This window comes from Ylistrum balloti, unplaced genomic scaffold (genome assembly GCF_031769215.1).
Source record: "Ylistrum balloti isolate Yb309-2 unplaced genomic scaffold, AGI_CSIRO_Ybal_v1 Utg370646, whole genome shotgun sequence".
Classification (NCBI taxonomy): Eukaryota; Metazoa; Mollusca; class Bivalvia; order Pectinida; family Pectinidae; genus Ylistrum; species Ylistrum balloti.
In genome coordinates this window covers 49783-74387 of record NW_026782393.1, presented here as the reverse complement: position 1 = coordinate 74387, position 24605 = coordinate 49783, and the positions used below count along the sequence as shown (strand labels likewise).

General features: G+C 34.0%; 3 protein-coding genes across 3 annotated transcripts; 1 reads left to right on the top strand and 2 right to left on the bottom strand.

Annotated features, from left to right (window-relative positions):
* Positions 1–1972: 1972 nt before the first annotated feature.
* Positions 1973–5024, bottom strand: LOC132557221 (uncharacterized). Its single transcript, XM_060221716.1, has 3 exons — positions 4947–5024; positions 3413–3677; positions 1973–2628 (listed from the first exon to the last, which is right to left on the bottom strand). Exons 1-3 carry the CDS (start codon positions 5022–5024, stop codon positions 1973–1975), a joined length of 999 nt encoding a protein of 332 aa, XP_060077699.1.
* A 2203-nt stretch (positions 5025–7227) lies between these two features.
* Positions 7228–9656, bottom strand: LOC132557208 (E3 ubiquitin-protein ligase RNF144B-like). The gene is made up of 3 exons (XM_060221703.1): positions 9579–9656; positions 8245–8512; positions 7228–7889 (listed from the first exon to the last, which is right to left on the bottom strand). Exons 1-3 carry the CDS (start codon positions 9654–9656, stop codon positions 7228–7230), a joined length of 1008 nt encoding a protein of 335 aa, XP_060077686.1.
* A 3696-nt stretch (positions 9657–13352) lies between these two features.
* Positions 13353–24309, top strand: LOC132557210 (transcription elongation factor B polypeptide 3-like). Its single transcript, XM_060221706.1, has 11 exons — positions 13353–13454; positions 14376–14432; positions 15263–17326; positions 17922–18018; positions 18346–18432; positions 19543–19596; positions 20673–20770; positions 21878–21979; positions 22391–22469; positions 22939–23100; positions 23812–24309. The coding sequence occupies exons 1-11, from the start codon at positions 13353–13355 to the stop codon at positions 23874–23876; spliced, it is 2967 nt and encodes a 988-aa protein (XP_060077689.1). The 3' UTR covers positions 23877–24309.
* The last annotated feature ends 296 nt before the right edge of the window (positions 24310–24605 follow it).

Sequence of the window (24605 nt, the reverse complement as noted above, 5' to 3'; positions counted from 1 at the left end):
CATCAGGTCAAAAGTCAGTCAATGCTGGACCGATGTAAAAATCCCGTGAGTGATAGGTAGTGATGCACGCCTGATAACGGGCGGGGTGTATGATTGATCAGGACAGATAGATGCTCCCATTTGTATGTGTCGCGCTCTTGAACATATAGGTAAGTAAACAAGATAAGAAGCACTGTACAAGGTAGATCAAAGGGTGTGGAATTGATAACATGTACTCCTAGACGCACGTGCCATCTGAAGTATATGCACAATGGGCGTGATGATAGGAAAGTTGTAAAACTTAAGTATAGGGGATATTAGGGATTGCGAGAGAGTCGGAGGGAGAGTTGACGCCGGGGCACTGGGCAGAGAGGAGAGCGGGGCAATGTATGGGCCCGAGTTAAAGAGCGGGAGAAACATCTAGGATGGTTATGTACTATGACTTTTAATAAACAATGAACAACCAGTCTAGTGTTATCAAATGCATTTGTGTGGTCACTATACGCTACTATGTTACATATTGCAGGAAAAGACGCAAAGCAATTATGGTAATTTCTTTAATCACTGACGAGCTAAAAATTAATGATACTACAGACGAAGCATTTAGCACTGTGAAATTAGGAAATGTGATATAAGACCTTATCCCGCCTTAAAAATGTTGACATGTCTTACCAAATTATAGCATTCAGAAAAATTGAATAATAAATTTCTTTGGAAAGTATCTAAGCTAAACACTTGTTAAAGGCTTGCTATACATATGTCAGACAAAATTTGTAATCCTCTATTTAGGTTATGTATTGAATAATAATGTATTGAACCACTGATAGATACATGATATTTTAGGTAAAAAAAAGTTCATGTAAAAGAAATTACCCTCGTCCAACAAAATCGCATTAAACTCCAAATCCTTTGATATACTGAGGGATAAAAGACAAGACGATAATTTAAAACCAACATTTTTAATTTATACGTTAATGATACCCACGAATTCCTGATGATGATATTTGATGTATTGTGCTTGCGGATAACTATCTATTATTTCTGAGACTATTGAGTGGGACTACAAACTCTGTTAAGCATATTTTTTATATTACAACAAAAGGAAGTAAGCTTACCTCTTTCCGTGAATAAAAACTTTATCTCCATTTTGATAAATACTTTTCCATTTGATATATTCAGTATTAAGAAAATGAAACAAAATCACGAAATGGAATATTATTGAACAGATAAACACTACAGCTAAAGAAAAGTATTCACAGATTTTTTTTATAATACATGGCCACAATTCTGAACTGGCCATGGATGTTTGAAAAATATACCCATAGAACACATGTTGTTTTAAAAAGTCTTGTAATTTAAAATCAAGAATACTTTTCCCCTTGTTCTTTAAACTAGAAAATCCTTTCACACATACTATACTAAATACTATTATATTGGATGTCGATAACCTTAACAACGTATTTAAATCCAAGAATCGTAATGCCCAATTCTTGCTTATTCATTAAGCAGAAGAGGAGATTGATCTTGTATGATCGGTATATCTTTATAATTATATGATTTGATATTTCTTAATGAATATATTGTTCAGTTTGCCTTCAAATTACTTTAAAATTAAAAAAAATGAACCTTACACTTGCAATAGAATAGAATAGAATTTAAAAAAATTTATTTCCATGCGTGAAATTTTGGGTAAACAAAAAGCCAAGCATATTTCTCATCCACTAAAAAAGCTTAGTTATTTTCATTGTTACAAATTATCATACTGCGACGTAGGGTTTATCATAATATTCTTAAGTTTGACATGACTAATAACAAATGTAATATCTTATAATAACATTATCGTCAGACATGTTAAACAAAACTTGAAGACAACAACCGAAGAACAATGTCTCTTGAATAAATGCAAACAAGCAACTTGCTCAAATCCAATTTACAGAAGAAAGTGATCCAAGTTCCCGTACTGGTTCATGTTTTATGTTAATAAAGTGTTTTACTAGGATAATGTTTGACAAGCAGCGACAGAGGCACATCTTTTGTTGTATCCACATCCAGTGGAACTCCAGGGTTTAAGGCACACGAAACAGAACTGGAACTTACACTTGCAGGGCATTCTTTTACATCCCCGTGCGTGCTCCACAAGCGCGTGGCAGCTTGGACAAGCTCGGACGGCTGGAACATTTCTGTAATCGTCTATAGTCTTCTTTGCGCACGTCCTAAGGATCTCCTGTGACATATGTTGGCCCTTGGCAGTCGTACACTCCAGATTCCCACAGAAATCTGCAGCAGCGTTCTCTTTCCAAACATGAAGACATTTCCAACAAAATTCAGCGTTCTCTGGATTGGTTTGGTAGCAGTTCAGACATCGAACTCTATTGTTCTTTTCACTGGATCTGGTAGAGAGACATCGACAGAAGGGGCATTCCTGTATGTCATTATCTTTCTGTAAGCTGTTCCTGCTGAGGCGCATCTCAAAAAGGATCCGCTCGTCCGCGGACAGCTGCGCTTTGACCGTCAGCTCATACAGAGTCCATATGGCCCTACATGAGTTCTGATTACCTCTGACATTAAATGTTTCTATTGCGGGACATTCAAACTGCACTGCTCCGTCCTTCAAGTTATTCCAGCAGAGATCATAGAGATTATCAGGCACTGTCAAAAACAAACGTACTTCAATCAACAGGGAAGTATTTACTTGAATTTTACAAAGTTCTTTTAATAACTTATAACGACTCTTGGACTGTTTTCGAATATCCTACTTTTTCAAATGTTATTTCTTATACTTATCATCACAGCTATTTACTTTTCTTTACCTTACTATTTCATGGTCGAATTTTCCAAAATATACAAATTTGTTTGTAACTGATTATAGAATTATCAAAGAAGATAATTAAGAGCGCTGGTATTAATTTAGGGTTCGAAACATAGATCATCACTTTAGCTACTGAGCCTAGAGTGCTATTTTCTGTAAAATCGTCACGTTTTCTACTATGTTACTATGTGAACTGGTTATTCTAATGATGTGAATAAGTTATAAAACAGCTTTACATTGGGACTAATGCTATTAGTCATATAGGACATTTACAACCTTGAACCATGCAGTCGTTAAGTGTAGCAGCTGGCCAAGTGGTTATCGATTTAACTTGTAGGTGTAAGCAAGCAATTTATTTCACTACTGCGTTAGGAACGCAAGAATATCCATCTATCTCATATTACACATGTGTTTCCTTACACGAGTTTCCTTTCCAGCAACCAAAATACAAACAAAATATGTATATATGGACGGTTTAACAAGTACAAGGATGTCATGACCGGATGCTTTTAAAGAATATGCGTCCTCTGCTTCACTAATAATAACTGTCTTGTTTAAACAGGTCATCTCCCAGATTTTACCATGTTATGAGTAAAGACAACCAGAAAATTTCGTATGGCATACCTATTCCGTGTCCACACGACATGATTGTCCTGTCATCTTCCTCGAAATCCATAATCATGTCTTTGGCGAGGGTCACCAAGTGGTCATACACCTGTCTCATTTCTGGGTGGATGATAATACGAATGGGATCGTCTAGGTCAGTGCTGACCAACTGCTGCTGATTTTCGTACACTAATGCATCGGCCATTTTCACGATATCAAATCTATCTACCGTAAGACCAAGTTCTGTAGCGAGTTTTTTCTTCAGGTCATATATTGACTTTGTCTACAACAGATATCACAAGGAGTTTTAAGCTTATTCGGCATCAAAGCAGAAAATGTTTAATTTTAGGTTTTACAGACTACTAAGCAAAAACAGTTTAGATGTGAGCTATGATGAAGGTTATTAATCAAAGGTAAACAAACTTATCAGCTTTATCAGTTTAGAAGCTTGTTTATTGTATAGAAATTTACGTCCTCTCAACACCCTGGGTTACATGTGAAGAGGAAAGGTGTCTTCATATTGACATTCCAACTGAAAGTAACGCGGTATGTATTAGCTAGTTCACAAATGAAAGTGAACTGCATATCGATGATGTATTTCATTAAGTATCATTTTCAAATGTTCCTTACTTGTTTCGTTTAATAATAATGTTGGAACAATATGAAAATGTATGTAAATAGAGCTGAAGACCTTTCAACACTTTCTACCCATGGCCGATTATGCAGCCTTGACTGTGTCCTTAGGTACACATTTTACACTTTTTGCTCTGGGTGTTAAGTGACATATGTTGTTTAGTGAAGTAATCACCAGCTACTACAAGATCCTGCCCCAAAATGACACTGGCTATCCATGGGGAAATAAACCCATCAAATCACCATGGATATGCTTTATACACCTTACAAGTACCAGTATGTTAACATTTCGTTATAATGGTAATAGGATTGGGCTAATTAGTCTTGAATTGAATCATATAAAATTTCTAATACACTGAAATAGTTTTAAGTTATCTTATATGATTTACCGTATGACATTAATAGACAAGCAGTTTGTTTTGTACCTTACAGTTTTTTTGTTTTTTTGTTTTGTTTAACGGAAGTATATAAAAACCGACATTGACCAATAAATGTCTGAATAATTCGGACTATTGTAAAGCATATTTACGAAAATAACATGTAAATACCGTGTACTATACTTGGTTTGCCAGTTTCATTCCTAACGTATAATGTATTTCACAACCATATTCAAACTTCACTTTTGCTTTCGGTTTGTATATACAAAGCACTATGCTGTAGTAGTAGTAGTATTTGAAAACAATTAGAGAAAACTGAGGGTCGTCCTTATGTGGCATATGCTTAATGTGTGTACATAGCGCTTAATGAAAACAACAAATGATGCAATTTGGGAAAGTCCAATACAAATTGCATAAAACTAATAGTATCCTTTGTATTTATGCTGTGTGTTATATACATGTTCCTGGTTTTCTGTGGATAGAGATAACACAAATCACCTAGCCATGCCTATGTGTTAGGTGTAAGTAGATAATATATTTACCTTTTGTAGATCCACCGTAATCGTCCTCTCATATCTTTTATCCCCTGATAATGTCTCCGTGTTGATCATTTTTGCCATCTCTGTAGAAATTCTAAGCTTCCTCTCTGAACAGAAGTATCCGGGAGTTATCCTTCATGTTGATTTCGGTGACAGTGCGGAACTGTATCCAGATGTTAACCTATGAATTTCGTGTTATTTATATCGATGACCTGACGACGCATAAAAGGAAAACCGTCTTCTTTCACTTTCTGTTTGGAAAACTATGTTTTGGGAAATTACTCCTGCGAGTTGCTTCTTGTCATCTGCACAATTCTTGCGATTATTTGAATAACTATTTGCTTGATGTACTTTATTCAATTCACAAAGTGTAATATAATTATTTTTCACACGTGGTGATTAATATATTTTTAATCTAAGAACTTCCAGCGTGAACAAAATCAAACCGTAATTAATAAATAAATGAAACAAAAGACTAACAAAGAAATAGTAGCATTTAAGAATTTTTTATTCATTTGCCTCTTCATCAGTCGATTAGCCGTTACGATTTCATAGGTTATAACATAATGGAACCATAGGGACTTGTTACGAATTTCCAAGTCCGTATATATATAATGTAGTATAATATATATTGTAACACAACTGACAACAGATGACAATGTTTGACTTGTGTCCCGTACGGTCATATGTGTGGACTATGTGTTGGGAATTCGTGACAAGTTCCCGTGCATTGATCATTTAAATCAATGATTACATTATCAATAGATAGATAAACATTGGACTATATTACCCGTATGACATGTTTCTCCGTCATCAATTAGACAATGTCTTCCTACTCTATACAATATTAAAAAAGACACACACAATGAATCAAATATTACATAGCAAAACAACAATTTGGAAATATGTGTGATCAGATGAAAGAAAATGTGATAAGATGAAAGAAAAACTCCAAAAGAAAATAGATACCCCCTCCCGCTAAAAAAATACATATTATACATATAAGCTCGACCATAAATATCCGTGATATAAGGCGCTGTAATGTCGACATCTTGTAACAACAGTTACAACTAGAACTTTAACTTAAGTATATAATACATCAATGTAATTGGTATCATAAATTTCTCGTCTCAGACGCACTGATATTTCGCTGTTTAATTGCTTTATCACTACATGCGCAACACACCATATGCACCTCTATATAAGAAAATAAGCAAATTCCTCGACTTAAAACAATATGAATAGAAGCATTGGTATGTATGAGCAAATTGTATCCCAAACGCAATTTATGTCAATTTTAAAAACCATTGGTTTCCTGAATGAAAAACACTTTGTTTCCTAAGTTTAATATACATTACACCTGAACCTAGTTTTATCATTCAAAAATGACGCATTTCAAAAGTTTACTGTATAATATTTATGTATATTGTAACATACAAAAAATACGCAAACTTATGACAGACAAACGGACCGTTTCTTTATTTCCTCCATGCAGAGATCAATTAGCATGTCCTATTTTACAATTAATTACCACGTTTCAATAGAATAAAGGTATAAATGGAATTAAGTGGTAATATATTAAACAATCATTACTGCAATTATTGGCAGTTTTACACGTTATTTACATGTTGACGTCATCAGATACGTCATCTAAGAGAGTCAGTTCGCAAGAAGGATGTTTAATTCACAAAGCATGTGTTTTACACATCGTGCGACTCCAGCAATGTAATCCTCCCATTCATCGTCTTCCATTTCTATTGTCCCTCTGCTCCCTAGTAGAAACAAATACTGATCGTCTTCATCTAACAAATCAAATTTGACATAATTGTTTACTGTTATCGTATTTACAATATGGTCAAGAAGCATATCTCTACTACTGAATAAGGCTGGGCATTGGATAAGAACATGCTTTGCAATGTTTGTTGTTGATTTTCGACAAAGTTTACAAATTACACACTCTGTCAATGTCCTATAAGAGAGCTTAACAAGCTCAGCAATTGCCCATGTCAGCTTTGGATACTTTAAGCTAACAGAGGATTCGCGCCTATATGAGGATGTATACGTCTATAATGTTCCACACTGTTATCACACCTATTACACCACTGAGCGAAATGATACTCTTCTATTAACTCAGCAAGAGAAGAAACAAAAACAATAAAGATTTTTAAAAATTTGTGCCGGAATGTTTAAGCTTTGTTCTGGTAAAATAGCGCGTTAACACATTCCCTACTCTATTTATCTGTTTGTGTATGTAGTGGTATTTACTCTCTCACACAAGAAACATCTATACGGATTGATAAGGTGCCGGATCGCAGTTTATACTGTAATCACAACCTCCGTTAACGCCTTTCTGTTTCCATGGTTGCAAACAAATAAAGCAGAAAATGTACTGGCATTTGCAAGTCATTTGCTTACAGCCGGAAGTGTGCTCGACAAGAACTTGACAACTTGGGCATGCGCGGACAATTGGTGTAGTCCTCTTGTGACCACCGATGGATCTTGACGGGCACGTCCGTAAGATTTCTTGTGTTGCTTTTGGTCCCTTGGATGTGGAACATGACAAATTCCCGCAATAGTTGGTGTTCGTGGTCTTCCATGGATGTAGACACTGCCAACAGAATTCGGCGTTATCTGGATTTGTATTGCAGCAGTTTATACACAAGACTCTATCGTTGCTGACATTGTCTCGAACTGCGATAGAGCGACAGAACGGACACTCTTGAACGCCCTCCATCTTCATCAAGCTATTCTTGCTAAGTTTCATTTCGAACAGTATGCGTTCATCTTGTGATAATTGCGCCTTTACGGTCAACTCATATAGGGTCCAGAGGGAGCCACATGTTGTTTGAGTGCCTCGCACTCTGAACTCCTCAATTGCAGGACATTTGATCTCAAGACCTCCTTGTTTAAGACCATTCCAACAGTAATCATACAGCGTCTCAGGCACTGAAAATATAATCGTTTATTTGAATGTCAGAAAATATATTCACGCATTTCCACAATTTTCACGCATGTAGATTTTTAATATGATATACTACAACAATAGAACTTTCAAAGTTATCTATAAAGAATTATGTTGCAATTAGTTTGGGGTTTGTCCTATTCTGGGGCTAAAATGACTGCACTATTCAACGTTTGTGCTATAGCAGACAAGCGAGCAAGGTAGAACGAACTTGATTTATATGAGGAAAGAAAATTAACTGCATGGGAAAGAAAAGACAAAGTGAAAGGATAATGGACAAATGACAGACAATGAGACTCTGAAGAGATGGGACTGGAGGTTAGCCTTAGTAAAACTTACCGATACCATGGCCACATGACATAATAGTCCTTTGTTCATCTTCGAAGTCTCCATTTACTATATCCGTTTCTGATGTCTTCAGATGATCATAGACAGGGCGAGAACACGGATGGATGACCAGAACTACTTTTGTTGACCAAACAGTCGGTGTTATTAATTCTGCCTCATCGTACAGTAAAGCTTCTCTCATTTTGATGACGTCATATCTGTCACGTGGTAAGCCTAATGGGCCCTCCAGCGCCAACTTTAGGTCACCAATCTTTCTTATCTGCAAAGTTATCGTCAGAAACTTCGTGACAAAATAACATTATTATACGTTTCAATATTGAATAGAACAATTACATTTCTGTCATGTTCCGTCACGTTGACGAAAGATTACAAACAAATACATGAACAACATCAGAATTCAAACGGATTTACGTTTGTTAATTCGTGGTTTTTTTCTGTCCCCTAAAGGTAATCACAGGCACTTGGCACTAATTCCCAACTCATGGTCCATATATATGTACTATAACCACTATGTTATATATTTATCCTGCATGTAGAATTGGATCAGCCATTGTCGGAATACATCTCCCACATACATTATACATATATTTGTCTTTACTCAACAGTCGTGGAAAACAGCTGTATTTTAGCACGTGTGTTGATTCCATTTACTTTATGTAATTACCTGAAAATTATATTGAACAATAAAATTAACTGCTGAAGAAAGTGATTTGATATGCTGTTATAACTTAGTTTATTTATATTCATTAAATCGCTGTCATATCTGTTGAACTTTGAATTTAATTTCTGTGCGGAACAATTATTTTGGCGTCCGTCATCACAAAATTTAGCGTAACGTTAGGTAAGACTGTTTAAATAGTATGATTTTCAATTAATGGTGCAGGATTAATAGAAAACATGGCCAGTGCTTTAAAATATAAGCTTCAGTTTGATTCGCCAGACTTCCGCACTGAACATGTGTGGAAGGTCCACCGCATGTTATCAGTTGGGATAAGGTGACACCATCATCACATCACAGGATTGTTGGTAATATCAGTGTCTTGCAAAAAAAAAACGACCCCGGATATCGATCGAGCCCCGCCCAGCGTGACACTTGACGGAGTTGCCAAATCCTTTTCGTGGTCACTGTTGAAATCCTATATAAACAGTACGGTTAGTGGTCTAAATTCTGAGGTTCTGTCGACGTTTTTCACATCGGTCTCCAGACCGACATAAAAAAAATCAATAAAATGTCAGAATAATTTGGACGATGTGTAGACATTGTAATTTCACGGGTCGGTGTGATAAATATATCTTATTACACTATGTAAAACTGAGTCACTTACCTTCTGTATTTGTAGCCCGATCCGTCTTTCATACCTTGGATCTCCGGACAAGTTTCCTATATTGATGTAAGTAGTCATGTTTGTCTGCTCCTCTTTAGATGTCAACATACGTTTTAGTTTCCTTGTAACGATAGAGATTCTGGAAATCCTCAGCTACTACTTTTACTTTTGATATTAATTTAGAACTATATGGACATGTATTGATTTTGAGTAACAGATATATCTGGACTCGAAACCGAAAGTACACCGTCAAATTTTATTGCGCCATTCATATGGTATTGCAGAAGAGATTATCTCTCGTATTGATTAACAAAGAAAATGGAGTTTACCGACAGGAATTAAAACTTTGTAAATCGGAAAAGCGATGGGAAATTTGAAAACACAATATTCACAAACTTTCACAAAGCTTTGGAAAAAAGACTAAAAATATTAATATTGTGTGTTATGGAAGGATATTTAAACCTGATCATAATATTTACGCATGTGCATTCTTATTTTTTGTAGTAATTCGTGCTGAAACATGTATAGTACACCTGAAAGCACGTGCATTGTGTAAATGATGACCATATATATTGTCTCCATTAAAAAGAAAGACAATTTACTTGCTAATTTAATTGCTAAATGTGAAAATTCGTTCTTCATTTTGTTTAGTCCAAAATTTTAAACATTCTATCGATTTTATTGTCTGTGACATTCAAACCGATAAAGAAAAAATGTCAATAGAACGTCAACATTTGTAAACTATCTTGTTGCCTGATCCGAATGGAAGCGCACAAAGGATCTTAACAAAAGATATTATACTGCCGCCTGTATTCACTTTTCACAGAAACAAACGAACAAAATAAACTCAAAATGCACAGATACCTGGAATTCCTTACAAAACAAGACATAACTTTATATAAATCTAGTGATAGCTAAATGTAAAATACAAACGATTACGACAAACAGGATATTTAGTAGTTTCTTCAGTGATAACAAATATATGTCACAAGTGTGTCTAACATTTTAGTATCTTGCGCACACGTGGAGATATAGATTACATGGCCAGTTTCTTAAATATGAGGTGTTTTGGCGAGGGTGAACAAAGACAGACGTGACGAGCCTCTTGCGAACCACTTTTGTTTTTCTGTCACGAGCCAAAATACAGTTTAGATTTAAGACACAGAACATGTATTCTATTTATCCTGCAACACTGACTTAAAAGCTGACTATTGAAACAAACATATTTGTTGGTCAACCCGAACTTACCTGACATTGACGAACTACGCTGAATTTTGCCTGATGACCGACGCCAAAATTATTGCTGCGCGCGGAAACATAGTTCCAAACTTAATAAAATATAACAGCGATTTTATGAATTGTTTTTAATCAACTTGTTCTTTACAACGTGTAAAATCGCCAATTTAACAACAATTTATATTTCTAAACGTAACATTTAAGTAAATTCAGAGCGTTATTCTGTCGAATTACCGCACGTGCTACAGCGGTTTTCCGTCACTGCCGAATACAACAAAAATATATGTGTCATGTGTATTACGAGGACAGTGCCAGTAGCTATATCAAAAAGAGGAGACTGACTAGGCTTTTTGTGGACAATACTCATTGAACTTCGCAGTACGCAACAAAATATGTAACGGGTTTTTTTCGAAGAAAAACTATGTAAACATAAAAAGTAAATTTCAGTAGTAATTTCTTTTCATATTCACATAGAAAATATTACTTATTCTTGTCTGTAAGAGACATAATTTGCTGTCAAACGTTGAAATAGAGTTTAACCTGTGACAAGTTATTACGCGGCTGAAAATATTTCGGCAATCTGCGATTGTCGCTGTTGATGACACGAATCCCCTTGAAATGTCCGACGTGTTATATTAGCTCAGCATTCAAGACGCTCGGTTGGGTATTGGATTTGGTCTTTGTTAAGGTCATTTGCATTGCCGTGTCTGCTGACTTTCATGGAGTAAGCAACTCATTCAGGTTGACCGGTTTTTTTCTTTTTCTTATTATTTAATAAATATATATATATAATTTTTTTCATGAGTCAAAAAAAAGAATTGAAAAAATATTAATGATATATTCCTATATATTTCAATGGCATGAATAAAATAAATACTATTATGACAGAATAAGAGAAATTGTGAATTTAGCCATCAGACTCTTAAAACTTAAATTCTCCTTTCTATCAAGTCCAGCCTTTCAAAAAGTCTGAATACGGACGCGCATAAGAAATACCCACGAGCCAACGGCAAAACAAATGTGTGGCAGAATATGATAAAAATCAAATAAATTCCGTACAAAATAAAATAAAATTCATCCCTTGAAGTCGAAAGAACGTTAAAATCCTGATTACCAATTGCAGTGCTCCCTTATCTAATAGTTATGTGATTTCCAACGCGAATTCTGCACTCTAACAGTCGGATAAGATGTTCGTTTTTCAGTTGATTTTCTTAATGATAATAACCACATATCGTCAGGAATTCCACCGCAGTACCCTGAACAGTCCCCTTATCACACGAAGTCGAACTTTTCCTTTGCATCAAATTAGGTGACAACGATGCGTTGTTTAGCATCTTCAGTCCATTTGTGGCTCTTACTATGCAATTGTTGCGCTGTTTGTATCACCCTGTGTGAAGCATCTTAACTTCCGGTTTGGTGCGGTTTTCAGCACCTTCTGTGATAACCGGTTCAGAAACACTGGAGTTATCCGACTGTTAATGACCACGGACGAATGGAAGGCCTTTGTTACTTCTTACCTCTCGCTTGCACTTTATGGCTCAAGTGTCTTATATCTGGCATATCTGATATACGTGGTGCAAAGACGACTGCAAATTGTCCAGAATCTGGAAAGAGTGAACACATCACAGCTAGTAAACAAGAGTTAGATACAGGATAGAACATAGAAATGAACTCTTAATTGCAGAAACGTGTCAATCATCACTACTACAGCAAACAGAGACAAATTCGTATACATGTGACTTATAAGTGGTAGTCATATTGTTTTCGAAAGGTTAATTACATTTGGGGAGGTAGATTTCCATCTGCTTCCATGAAGTCAAGAACTATAGCCAAAATCCATTCCATTCAATTCTAAGAGGTAATTCTTCGTTGGAGCTACGCGTTTTCAATTAATTTTGAGTATTTTTCTATAAAATTTAAACCATGTGTAATTTCTTTAAATTCTTTTGTTGAAAATTGTCTCCTGTCGTAAAAGGTTGAACTATTTTGGTGCATATGCTACATGTATATTGTTTTATAGTTTTTATACCGAATATGAAGATGAGAACGTAACTACAAGCGTCCTTCGTTTTTATTTCTTTTCTGAAGTACATGGCATCAATGTGGTGAAACTGAAATAAATGCTTAGAAATGAAAAGTAGGAAATCTATTTAATATCATTTTACTTTTCGAGTAAATGGGATGTCCAAGGAATTTGTAAACGTAAAGGGGTGCCGGTCTTGAAATTGCCATGCTAAACTTTGAATAAAGATAATAGTTTGATAAAATAATTTATCTTAACAAATAAAAAAACCAAATATTGTGATCGATAAATAATAATAAAAAATCTCTCTGCTGAACTTCTAATAACTTTGCCTACTTGGCACTTCTGCTAATATAACAATTTGTGAATCAGAGCATTCATTTGAAAATGACATTTTGAAATGTGTTATTTATATATTGTTTAGAAATTTAGATTTTAGTTTTAGAAAAATATCTTCAATATTTAAATCATCGTGTTCCGGAACTGGTGACTAGAGTTATCACCCTTGCTCAGAAATGGCTACGAGAGAAAAGCTCCATTCCGCTACGGAGGCAGATGTTGAGCACAAAGTGTTGAAGTACAAATCTTACCTGGAGACCAACCAAAATGGTAGCAAGGTAACACTGATTTATTTATGGCAAGACAATGTTAATTAGCTGTTTACTTCCATAAAAGGAGAATAAATCGAAAAATAAGATCACCAAATGGCATTGATGGTCACTCAATATGATCAACAAATGAATGATGAAGAACGAAAATAAGAAAGTACCGATGTTCAATGTTGGAAATTGAATATAGCTTAGGAATCGTCAGTGATCTGATATAAATGGTTGATATTTAAAATATTAGAGTGTTTCACCGAACCCCTCGATTCACTAACTAGGTTTCAGAACCGGTCAACATAGTCAAGGCTGTATTCTAACATATAGGCTATTAAGCTGTCACAGAGGCGATATGAGTATAACTTCTTTATGGTTAAGAGGGGAGAGTTTCAAGTAGTGGTCATCGGTCAAGGCCAAAGGTCACTTTTGACCAGTTTAGAGATAAAAAGCTTGAGTACGAGATCTCTGAGTAACCCATTAATTCATCTAGATTATGCCCTCAGTAGTTTTAGATCAGAAGACGATGGGATGTGGGTATGTCTATATGACAACATGCTCACTTTGTTTTAATATGTAAAGGGGAACAACAATGTAACAGAGAGAAATCTATCATCTGCAGAATAGTTAATAGTATATGGTAAAATGATGTTACATATTTTCACATTTTGTACTAAATGGAAAAATGTTCAAAAAATTAGTGTCTTGCCAGTTAATTGTAAATACAGCTTCAAGCATATTTGGATTACATACTCAATTTGAATGCAAAACAAGTTAAGTGATTTCACCCTTGTAGATATGTCATTTCACAGGTAGTTGTGAGAATCGGTCATTGACCAGTACAGTTTATACACCCCCTCCCCCTATTTTTTTTTAATTTTAAAGATAATATGTGTATGAAGTACAAACTCCAATGAGTGTTTTGTTTTTTACTTCAAGGTGCTGTATATTTTTACCCGGTTGTCTGAAATGTTCATCACCATTGCAATTTTACAGGTAATTATAAACTTTATACATACTAAGCGCTATAAGCAAGTAATGATTGAGTTAATGATATTGTACTGAGGGTTGTAATCAATCTCTACCAGAGTTGTTGTTCTTTAACAGTCACAATACACCTCTGTAAACAGCTCACAGACTACCGATAGTTGACCTTGTAGTCAAAGTCAAAGTTAGATATCGTGCAAAACTATGACGGCATCCCTGAAAACACCAAAGAAGGACACAGCTGTGGACTGTTTTGTATGCTATCAATTTTTGAAATGTTACATATTTCTGATATTGTAGCTAAATTACAAGCGGTAATCACTGAAGTTACAATACATCACCATTTATCCCAAGAACATGTCAGTAGTTGAAAAAAAACGATAGTACAAAATATATACATGGCACTTGTTGACTATTTACTCAAAATTAATCTTCCCAATATAATCGATAATGTCTATAACCATATAAACTAATGTAGTCGTTTTCCAGATGAACAAACATCTATTTTCAAAAATAATAATACAAATAACAAAACAGAAAAAAAATGAAATACTTCATTTTTGGACAAAGATATGTTTTTCCAGAATCTTGAAATGGCAAAGGCCATTTACTTAGGTGTTATTAGGGTAATGCAGTGCACTCTGGGAGAGACTTGGTTGTAATAGATAGCATAGGAATTAAGTTGTGTTTAAATAATGCTTGAATTAGCATAATCGCTAACGAGTAAACTGTACAGTAATTCAACCAGAAAATAATGTTGATATGAGTTCTGATGAATTGATACATTTGTATCTGAATGTTATATAAATATCTTCTCATTTTGAAAATTTTCGTTGTAGAAAACTGGAATAGGGAAAGTGGTAAACAGCTTCAGAAAAAAGGATGGAGAAATTGGAGAACTAGCAAGAAATCTTGTTGCAGGTTGGAAGTCAATGGTAGCTCAGAGATTAGAAGCTGAAGATGAGGCTCGAGAATCAGCGAGCCAGGTCAATAGCGAGGATAAATCTGGATCTGAATCCCAGCCTGACAACAGCTCAGCTGGTGAGGATGTCCAGTCAGGCAATGAGACAAGTGAAGAAGTAGAAAAAATTGAAAACAAGTGTAACAAAAATGCCAAATATAGCTCTGATGTCAGCAAAGAAAACTCTTCCAGTAAATCAAACAATGAACGAAACGTCCGCCAAAATGAACAAAAGGAAAGTAAGAGTGACAAAGTGAGAAGTCACAGACATAAGGAGAAAGATACTTTACAAAATGATCATGACAAGCATAAACATGGAAATTCTGACAGTAAGCATAAAAATTCTGAAAGTAAGCATAGACATTCTGAAAATAAGCATAAACATTCTGAAAATAAGCATACAAGTTCTGAAAATAAGCATCAAAGTTCTGAGAGTAAGCATAAACATTCTGAAAATAAGCATACAAGTTCTGAAAATAGACATAAAAGTACTGAAAATAAGCATAAGAGTTCTGAGGATAAAAGTTCCAGTAGTAGGCATTCAAGTTCCAATAATAAGCACAAAAGTTCCGAGAGTAAGTTTACAGAAGACAAACAGGAAAATACAGAAAGAAAAGAGAACAACTTGGGAAGTAAATATAAAGTCGATGTAAATAAGCACAAAAAAGATGGCCAACACAAGAATGAACAGAAAGAAAAGGAAGCAAAAAACTCCATACAGGATGATCATGTTGTAAAAAGTGAAACAAGCAAGAATATGATAAGTCCAGCAGATTCTCGTGTGTCTTCAGAATTCAACAAAAAAACAGAAACTAAAGATGACAGTGATAGTGACCCATTACACTGGGAAATGTTGGAGTCCTTTGAACAAGAAAATTCGCCTCAGCACGAACAATTCCAACGAGAAAAAAAGGAGGTATCAGAGGAAAATTTGTTGTCAGAACAAAATCTGGAAGGGAGCAATCGTTCAGTATTTTGTGATTCTATGAAATCTACAGAATGTGAGAGAACACATGATGGTCAAGTTTTGACATCGAAAAAAGAAAAAGAACACTCAAAAGATCGTGAATCCAAACACAAGCACAGGGAAAAATCATCAAAATCACACCACAGTGAAAAAAAGGAAAGTTCAACAGAGAAAGAAAAACACCATCGGGATGAATTGGGTCATAAAAGTAAACATTCCAAGCATAAACACAAACATTCAGATAAAGAAAAGGAACATAAACATTCAAAACACAAAGAACTTGAAACAGGGGAGATAACTCAAAAAAAAAGAGAATCTGAAAAACAATCACTAGAGAAAGAAGCTCCATCTCCGACAGTGCAACTGAAGGAAAGAGGAAGATCTAGCATATTGGAATCTTTAACTCATGAAGTTGATGAAGGAAAGTTTGTTACTGATGATTTACCTGGTCTTTGGTTTTTAAACTCAAACAATAACAGTCTTTTAGCACATAAAGATGACATGGAGAGTTCAAAGTTGAAAGTGCCTTGTGAGAATTCTAATGTCAAAGTTGATTCCAAAATAAGTGACAAAAAACAAGATTCTACTATTTTTTCAGATCAAAGTTTAACTTCTGAAAATGACAAAAAAGACAAGAAAAGACATAAGCATTCCAAAGATAGAGAAAGTTCCTCGAAAAAGCACAAGTCTGATAAGGATTCCAGATCGAAGCACGATTCCAAGCACCACCATGACAAGAAAAGAAAACATTCTGGTGATGCAGATCACTCAAAGCCTTCAAAAACACGACGTACAAGCAGCCAGGATGGAATGTCTTTTGAAGATCTCCTTATGGCTGGTGCTAGTAAAACTAAACATTCGCAGCCATCAAAGTTGTCACAAAATGATTATGCTAAATTAAAATCAAAATTTAAAGTGAAAAAGAAGGGAGACAATGTTTCTACCAAGAAAGTGAAAGATAACCTAGACCTTCAGGTTTGTTGAATTTAAACAATTTGTTTTAGGACATCTAGAATGCATTCTAATAAGAACATAACTTATCCATACAATTGTGTTTGTTCCCCATAAGACTATTTCTTCGCAGTGAAAATTAGGTTCTTTTCATTTTGGGCTAGATTTTTTATCTACATTGTAATTAAAACTTTTTGAAGAAACAGGTTGATTCAGATTGTTGATATAAGTTATTTACAGTTGAAACCACCAGTAACCTGTAACCTTGGTGTAGAATAATTGCTGATTCTTTTTATTTATTTACTTTTTTCACATATATCTTTTGCCATGGGCTCTGTGCATTTATTATAAACAGCTGGTTTTCACAAAATTTCCATGTACACTACTATACAGTTTGTTTTGACAAACTAGTCCCCTATCACAAGATACTGTAAGCTGGTCCTCTTGTTGTCAAATTAGATACTTATATATACCTGGTAGTAAGATTTTGGCAATTAAATATACCTATGATAATAATTATGATTTATTGACAACTTTACAACTTTTGTATTTTCATTATAGATCCAGAAATGTGTAATTAATTATAAATCTATTCCATTTGATTGGCATTCTGATTCAGGTTACTGATGAGGATATACTTGGCGCACTACCCCAGCCTAATACTCACTATCGGCCGTGGAGACTAAAGGAAGTGGAGGAGAAAAAGAAAACAGATGGTAAATTCTTGAACTAAATATATTTAGTAGTGAGATAAGAACTGCTAATATTCAGTACAACAATATGAAAACCTGTCCAAAAAAATTTCCAGTAACATCTTATGTTTCATCTTAAAGTGTCTTTCCAATGGATAAACGGAACACGGAGTATCCCATGTTTCATCTTGTTATCTGATCAAAGATCAGTCTTGTTTTAATTATTACTGTTTAAATATTCAAATTACTGGTAAGCTCCTTTTAAATTAAGAATTCATAGAGGAGGATTTAGCATTTCTGGGCTGACAAGATATTGAAATCACATATAGTTGTTCTTTTTTTGTGTTGTAGAAGAGCTACTGGATGCTTTTATTGCTGGCACAAAGACTACCGGAAGAACTCAGATGTATTCTGGGAAAAAGCAGAATTTCGTTCCAGGTAAAAATGTTCTCATATAAAGTCAAGTACATGATAAAAATACCAACATGTCAACAGATTTTGAATTAAGACACAATGTTGATGTAAGGAGAATGAAATAACAACAGAAAGATTCCCTAAATATAGTACAAAGATAATAAGACCAGATGTTAAGGTAGGGTAAGCTTCTCCTTAACCTACAACTTCTTGGTCAGTCTTACTAAGGACTTTTCCAGTGAAACATCTACCTGACCCTAGGTCTCAAAAATAAGTCACTGCTGTCCATGGTTTAAATGTATGTTATTTCATCAGCAAATGATCAGTTTACTAAATTCTGTGGGTGGTATCCCTTAAAAAATGGCAGAGTCCTAGGATAGGATGGATGTTTTGCAGTAATAGCCCTTAATCATCACTTTAAATACTTACAGAATTAAAGCACCAGGTGCATTAACAGGTATCAAACACATTTAACTTTTTTGTTTACAAGGAAATACAAAATGTATATCATTTCTTAACCAGATCATGTTAAAACATTCTCATCATCAACCAGGAAGACAACAGTTGTTAGAAATTCGTTCGTTCTCACCATAAATGGCCTGGGCATATATTGTTGTCTTAGGCTGTCATTCTGTCCTATTTCTCTTGCTGCTTGCTTGCGTTTTAACAGATACAGATATATAATTTGTTATGTAGTTGTATAAGATATAGCAAAGCGCATATCTATGAAATGGTGTCCATGTCTAGAGGTATGACCAATATTTCGGAGAATTTCATTTACTGATTTCCTCTTAAAAGTGATGATAAAATTTGAGAACCTTGTCTTATTCTAGTAGGAATTTAAAATTTTCACAGAAAACGTATGACCAAAAGTGAATGTCACCAGTGAAATTTGAATCACGACAGAACAGAATCATAACCACATTATCACAAGGAGGCTGACATGAATACCAAAACCTCCCAGCAACACCTATACCAGTCTCGTATACATAGGCTGTCCTTAAATGACTAAATTTTTTAGTAGGACTTAAAGCAATATAAAACCAAAGTCATATTACAAGTTTACACTATATTTGCCCCATTACTTTTGTTTGGTTTAAAACTATACACTGTATTTTGATTATTTTGTTTCAGAGGTGTACAAGCTGTTTGACGTGTGTATGAAAGTCCTATGTAATAACATAGACAGTAAGTATTTTACTCTTAATGTTGAAGTCTTACTTCACATTACTTGTTCTTTACACATGAGGGATGTGATCAGGTTTTGTGGAGTAATTGTAGACTTTTGTTTTTTTACTTGATCATCAGATCGTCATAATTGATCATCTGATTCTTTGAAGTTTATAGTGATGCCTGCACAGACTTATTTCCAAAGAGGTTGAAGAACTTCCTTTGTCATGTTAAAACAAAATTTCAAAATATTGCTTATTACACCAAGCCCCCTGCTTTGTTTGGTATCTGTATGTTTATAGTTTAACACTATAAAGAAAAGAACAGCAAAATTCTTATCTCTCCAGTAGAGATAAGTCTCTCCAGTAGAGATAAAGTGTCCCTTGACAATACTATACGTTGTCTACATTGTCGTCTGTTATTGGGATTGGATCCTAACAAACAAATATTCATTGGATGCTTACTTCTGGTATAGATATTTGATATAGGAAGTAAAAATGAAGTTCCCTCACATACATAAATTGTAAAACAAAGACAAAGTTACAAACTATAATCAAGATTGGTAGTGTCCTGATTATCCCTTTGGCTGATGAATGCCAATTTTTTTTTATATAGAGCAAAAACAAAAAAAAACAAAAAAAAAGCTTTAAAGCTGATGTTTGAAAGGTAATGGATCAAATACCAACTCAGAGGTAAATCTCAGTGTGGTATGTGTGATAACAATTGTGTACCATTGAGATCCCTTGCCTTCATTGGAAATTTTGTTGATATAATTAATTTCTGTGCAGTTTGATAATGATGACCTTTTTATGTGTTTATTAATTGCTCTGTATTATCAAATTAAAAATATTAATTCTTTCAGTTATACCAACTGAATCAGTATTTTTACATTAAAAATCTTTAATCCTACACTCACAATAAAGAATCAATTTGATTTTGTAGTAATTATTTTCCTTATGTTTAGAATTGTATTTTTGTAGTAATTATCTCCCTTAGGTTTAGAATTGTATTTTGAAGTTATTATCTCCCTTAGGTTTAGAATAATTATCTATCATAGGTTCAGGATTGTATTTTGTAATAATTATCTCCCTTAGGTTTAGAATTTGTGGGTGGTGTGCCATTCACTATCCTAAAACCTGTACTGGAGAAATGTACTGCAGCACAACTTTACCGATTGGAGGACTTCAATCCTGTAAGTTTATTTACTGTCATAGATTTGGTTAGTAACTCTTAGTCTACATTATTATTGAATACAGTAGAAGGTCGTCAGATTGCCAGAGAAGTGATTGAAAACTGAGACCCCTAATAAAACTCAACAACTTTCTATTTATGTATACTGATAAAACTTTTCTGAACATCAATGATCAAAACTTGTTAAATGTTAAATATGTTTCAAAGGCCATGATGAAAGTATGGTTGAAATCTAGTCAGTTTTTAAATGTGTTGAAAATAATTGATGCAAACTGTCATTGTTGAACATGGTTTAATCTTTGTGTGTCTTTAACTATATACACTAAACATTAAAACAGTGTGGTAAGCATTTACAATAACCACGCCTTTACAATACATAAGTTCAGATGTAAAGTTGTACTTTCTCAGGCAAAGGCCCAAGCTGGTGGGTGTCCCGCCAATGGAGAACCATCCTCATAACTGTCTGGCCTCCATTCTTCTCTTCTCTTCTCATTTAGCAGACCAAGAGAGATCTATTTATACCAAAATGTTATGAAACTTGCTTAAGTAATTTTACACAATAGATAAACAGTTTTCCACAAGATTAGTATACGTTGACCTTCATGCAAAGCGCCTAGGTAGAGCTTAGGTAATAACTTATATAATCAGGGAATGAATTATTAACAATGACTATGCATAGATTAAGTCGCTCGCTCTAGTCAATACATAATTCACTCCTGGATGGTAGATGTCAATAATTTAATTAAGCTTGTCTTATTCATGCAAATGAATTATGATTAAAAATCTGATTTATGTCTAACTGAACACAATTTTGAATAATTTATTTAACTTACATTTAAACATTTAATAGTTCACAACGTGATACATTTTCTCATTTTGTTATTAAAAACTTAAGTACAAACTTTTTTCTTTTTTTTTACAGACATCAGTTATGATGTCATTATGTTTTGGTTGTTTTAAAGAGTAATTTTCAAATAATAATTTTTTTTTTTGTTTTCTTACAATGATCATTCAATGATTTGAAAAATTAAAAAGAAGAAAAGGTTTTGAATTTTAATTGTGTTGACATTGGTGATTGTTTTGACTGTGGTATGCTTATTGGTGGTAGCATTTCCTGGAGGAATCGGACTCTCTCTGGATGAACCACTGTCACAAAGACTTCCGGCTGAGCAAACCAGAAGAGATGGAAACCTGGAGGGAACACTACTTGGTTAGTATGCAAACTTCTGGGAAATCAGAGTTGGAAAATTTTACCATTATGATAATCATATCTTTTAATATCATTTATAGGAATTTGTGATTTAAACTTTTGATAGGTCATTGTATAAAGTTTCATCGTCCATTCTGTCATTTCCTGTCCCACCCTTAACCGCCTTTACTTCTACACCTCATCAGTTTTTAGTGGACATCATGCAAGGTCATAGGTAACAAATGACCACTTTTGAAATGTATGCTAGCAGGGATTGTGTTAAATGATAAATTTTCCAGAAATTGAAAATGTTTTTTCTTCCTTTACGGATTCTTATGTAATATTTATTGCCGAGGGTTTTCAACAATGAAAAGAAATACTGTATAGCCAAACAGTATAAAGGTATTTGATTAGTAATGTTTTCTGTTGTAGAGAAAGTTTGATGAGCGGGAAGAGAAGCTGAAGAAAATCAGTGCTAATATCAATGCCTCATTGGCCAAAAAAGTGCCAGGTAGGGTATGATTGGCAGATGTATCTTGGTCGCTATGTCCAGCTGCCCTATGAATAAATGCTAGCTGATTTGTTTTTATCAATTTTAACTCCGGCTTTCTTTCTCAACTACTTCAGTCATTCTCTTAGCACTTACAAGACTGAAGTAACATATTGAATTTATCATTACACTTCCACCTGTCCTTAGAGGATACATACATATTTCAATGGTAATCCTATTTAAGTTCAGCTAGAAATAATGTCTAGGTATGACTACGTGTTACTTGTATAGCAATTATTGCAACAGAGCTCAATTGCCATTGCACTAATTTACCAATATACCAGTGCTTATGTGCTGAAATTAGATTTTTAAAAGTATTTTCAATAAATTCACACAAATGATTGAATGAGTACATTTATTAATGTTAGGATTTGATAACTGAGTTAATGATAAATATTTTTTTTTATTCATTAATAATTTACATCTACAGAAAGGACAACACAGCTTGCTTATATTGACTCGGCAGCAAAACCTCCCAGAAATGTCCGTCGCCAGCAAGCTAAATACGGAACTGCAGGACCCTCCTCTGGAGAAAGATCTAGAGCACGATTTCTACCCAGTATGGATCCGATACCTGTTGGAAAGCCCAAAGGTCAGTGTGGACTGGCATGTTTGTGATAGTCATTGTTCTATGTTAGAAATTAATTATTTTGAGAGTACTGTACCACCATTTCTCATGAAACTCTGTTCATAGATACCATGTCATATAACAATAAGTTGAAAGTTTGTACCATAAATTGGAAAAACTTTTCATATACCTTCATTTTTACCATTTTGTAGATGAAATTTGAAATCCCAAAACTAAATTCAAAATCAAGTATTTTCAGTTATTGTCATCTGTTGCTACAATGTTACATGTCACTTAATGCTGAATAATGTTCATCAATCTATTGATCAATTAATTGGCAAGATTTGTCCATGGTATTAAAATGTAATATCCAAATATCGTACATATTAGCTTATATTGAACACAATGGTGACTGATTTCACTGCTGTTATCTATTGATTATCCAGTTCTTCAATGTCGCAAAAAATGTAAATCCTGAATTTCACAAAAGGTAAAAAAAAATCATTGGACAAATAAACAGACAAAAATGAAAAATCTAGAAAAATAAGTCCAAAATCAGAAACTGCAAAAATAAGATGGGATATAAATACCGTGTTTTTCAGCATTTTACATTAATAAGATTGATTGAAGTTTAGCAATACTTCAGCAACTCCTTGTTTTTGGTGGTCAAATTTTGATGTGGTCTTTGTAATTGGTTTTGTTTAAATTGATAAATGTGTCATTTTCTTTTGGTAGCTATGAAGACATCAGCGCCCATGATGGCTAAAACACTCACTATGATGAAGAAGATTAGACGTTGATGAAGATGCAGCTGGTCAGCTAAAAAGTTCATTTCATTGAAAACTGTAGATTGCAGTACTTTACAAATACCTTTTTTCTGAAGATTTTACATCACAAAGTTTGTACCTACATTAATTATGTCTGAATTATTGAAACTTTTATGTGAGAATGAAATAGACATTAAATGAGATATATATGACCGACCATACTATGATGTACAAAATGTATCAAACTTTTTGATTACTAGTGGTTATTGAAAGATAATCAGATATTGAGATTAAGTATTATGTAGGATTAATTTTCTTTATAGAACCTTAATTATATTTGATTAAACCTTCATTTCCTGTTTTGTCATTTTATATGAATCTGGGTCTGGAAATGTGTTTTCTATTGTTTTGTTAGATAGTGTTATGACAGTTTTTCTGTATTTTGTCTTTCATTTAAGAATTTACTGTAACTGAGTTTTTTTTTGTTTTTTTTTTATTTTGGAGGGGGGAAGTGATTTTTTTTCTCTTTTGAATAATTTATATCAAAAAGGTGATATCATTGATAAAAGGCTTTAAGATTTCTTAATATCAACAGTCAACTTCAAGGTTATTTTAATGAGAAGGAAGGCTGCCCTAATACTTTAATATTAACCAGAATGGAGATGATTAAAGTGACAATGAATTTTACCAGGTACATTGTATCTTAGACAATTTCACATTTGTTGTAAAATTTATAATAAGAGGTTTACATGTAGCCAAGGT

Coding starts and splice junctions, on each gene's coding strand:
- LOC132557208 (XM_060221703.1), bottom strand. CDS start 9,656: ATGACTACTTACATCAATATAGGAAACTTGTCCGGAGATCCAAGGTAT. Junction 8,513..9,578: donor TCGGGCTACAAATACAGAAG/GTAAGTGACTCA, acceptor ATAACTTTGCAG/ATAAGAAAGATTGGTGACCT. Junction 7,890..8,244: donor GTCATGTGGCCATGGTATCG/GTAAGTTTTACT, acceptor TTATATTTTCAG/TGCCTGAGACGCTGTATGAT.
- LOC132557221 (XM_060221716.1), bottom strand. CDS start 5,024: ATGGCAAAAATGATCAACACGGAGACATTATCAGGGGATAAAAGATAT. Junction 3,678..4,946: donor TTACGGTGGATCTACAAAAG/GTAAATATATTA, acceptor TATCTGTTGTAG/ACAAAGTCAATATATGACCT. Junction 2,629..3,412: donor GTCGTGTGGACACGGAATAG/GTATGCCATACG, acceptor TGTTTTTGACAG/TGCCTGATAATCTCTATGAT.
- LOC132557210 (XM_060221706.1), top strand. CDS start 13,353: ATGGCTACGAGAGAAAAGCTCCATTCCGCTACGGAGGCAGATGTTGAG. Junction 18,019..18,345: donor GGAGAAAAAGAAAACAGATG/GTAAATTCTTGA, acceptor TTTGTGTTGTAG/AAGAGCTACTGGATGCTTTT. Junction 23,101..23,811: donor ACCTGTTGGAAAGCCCAAAG/GTCAGTGTGGAC, acceptor TTCTTTTGGTAG/CTATGAAGACATCAGCGCCC.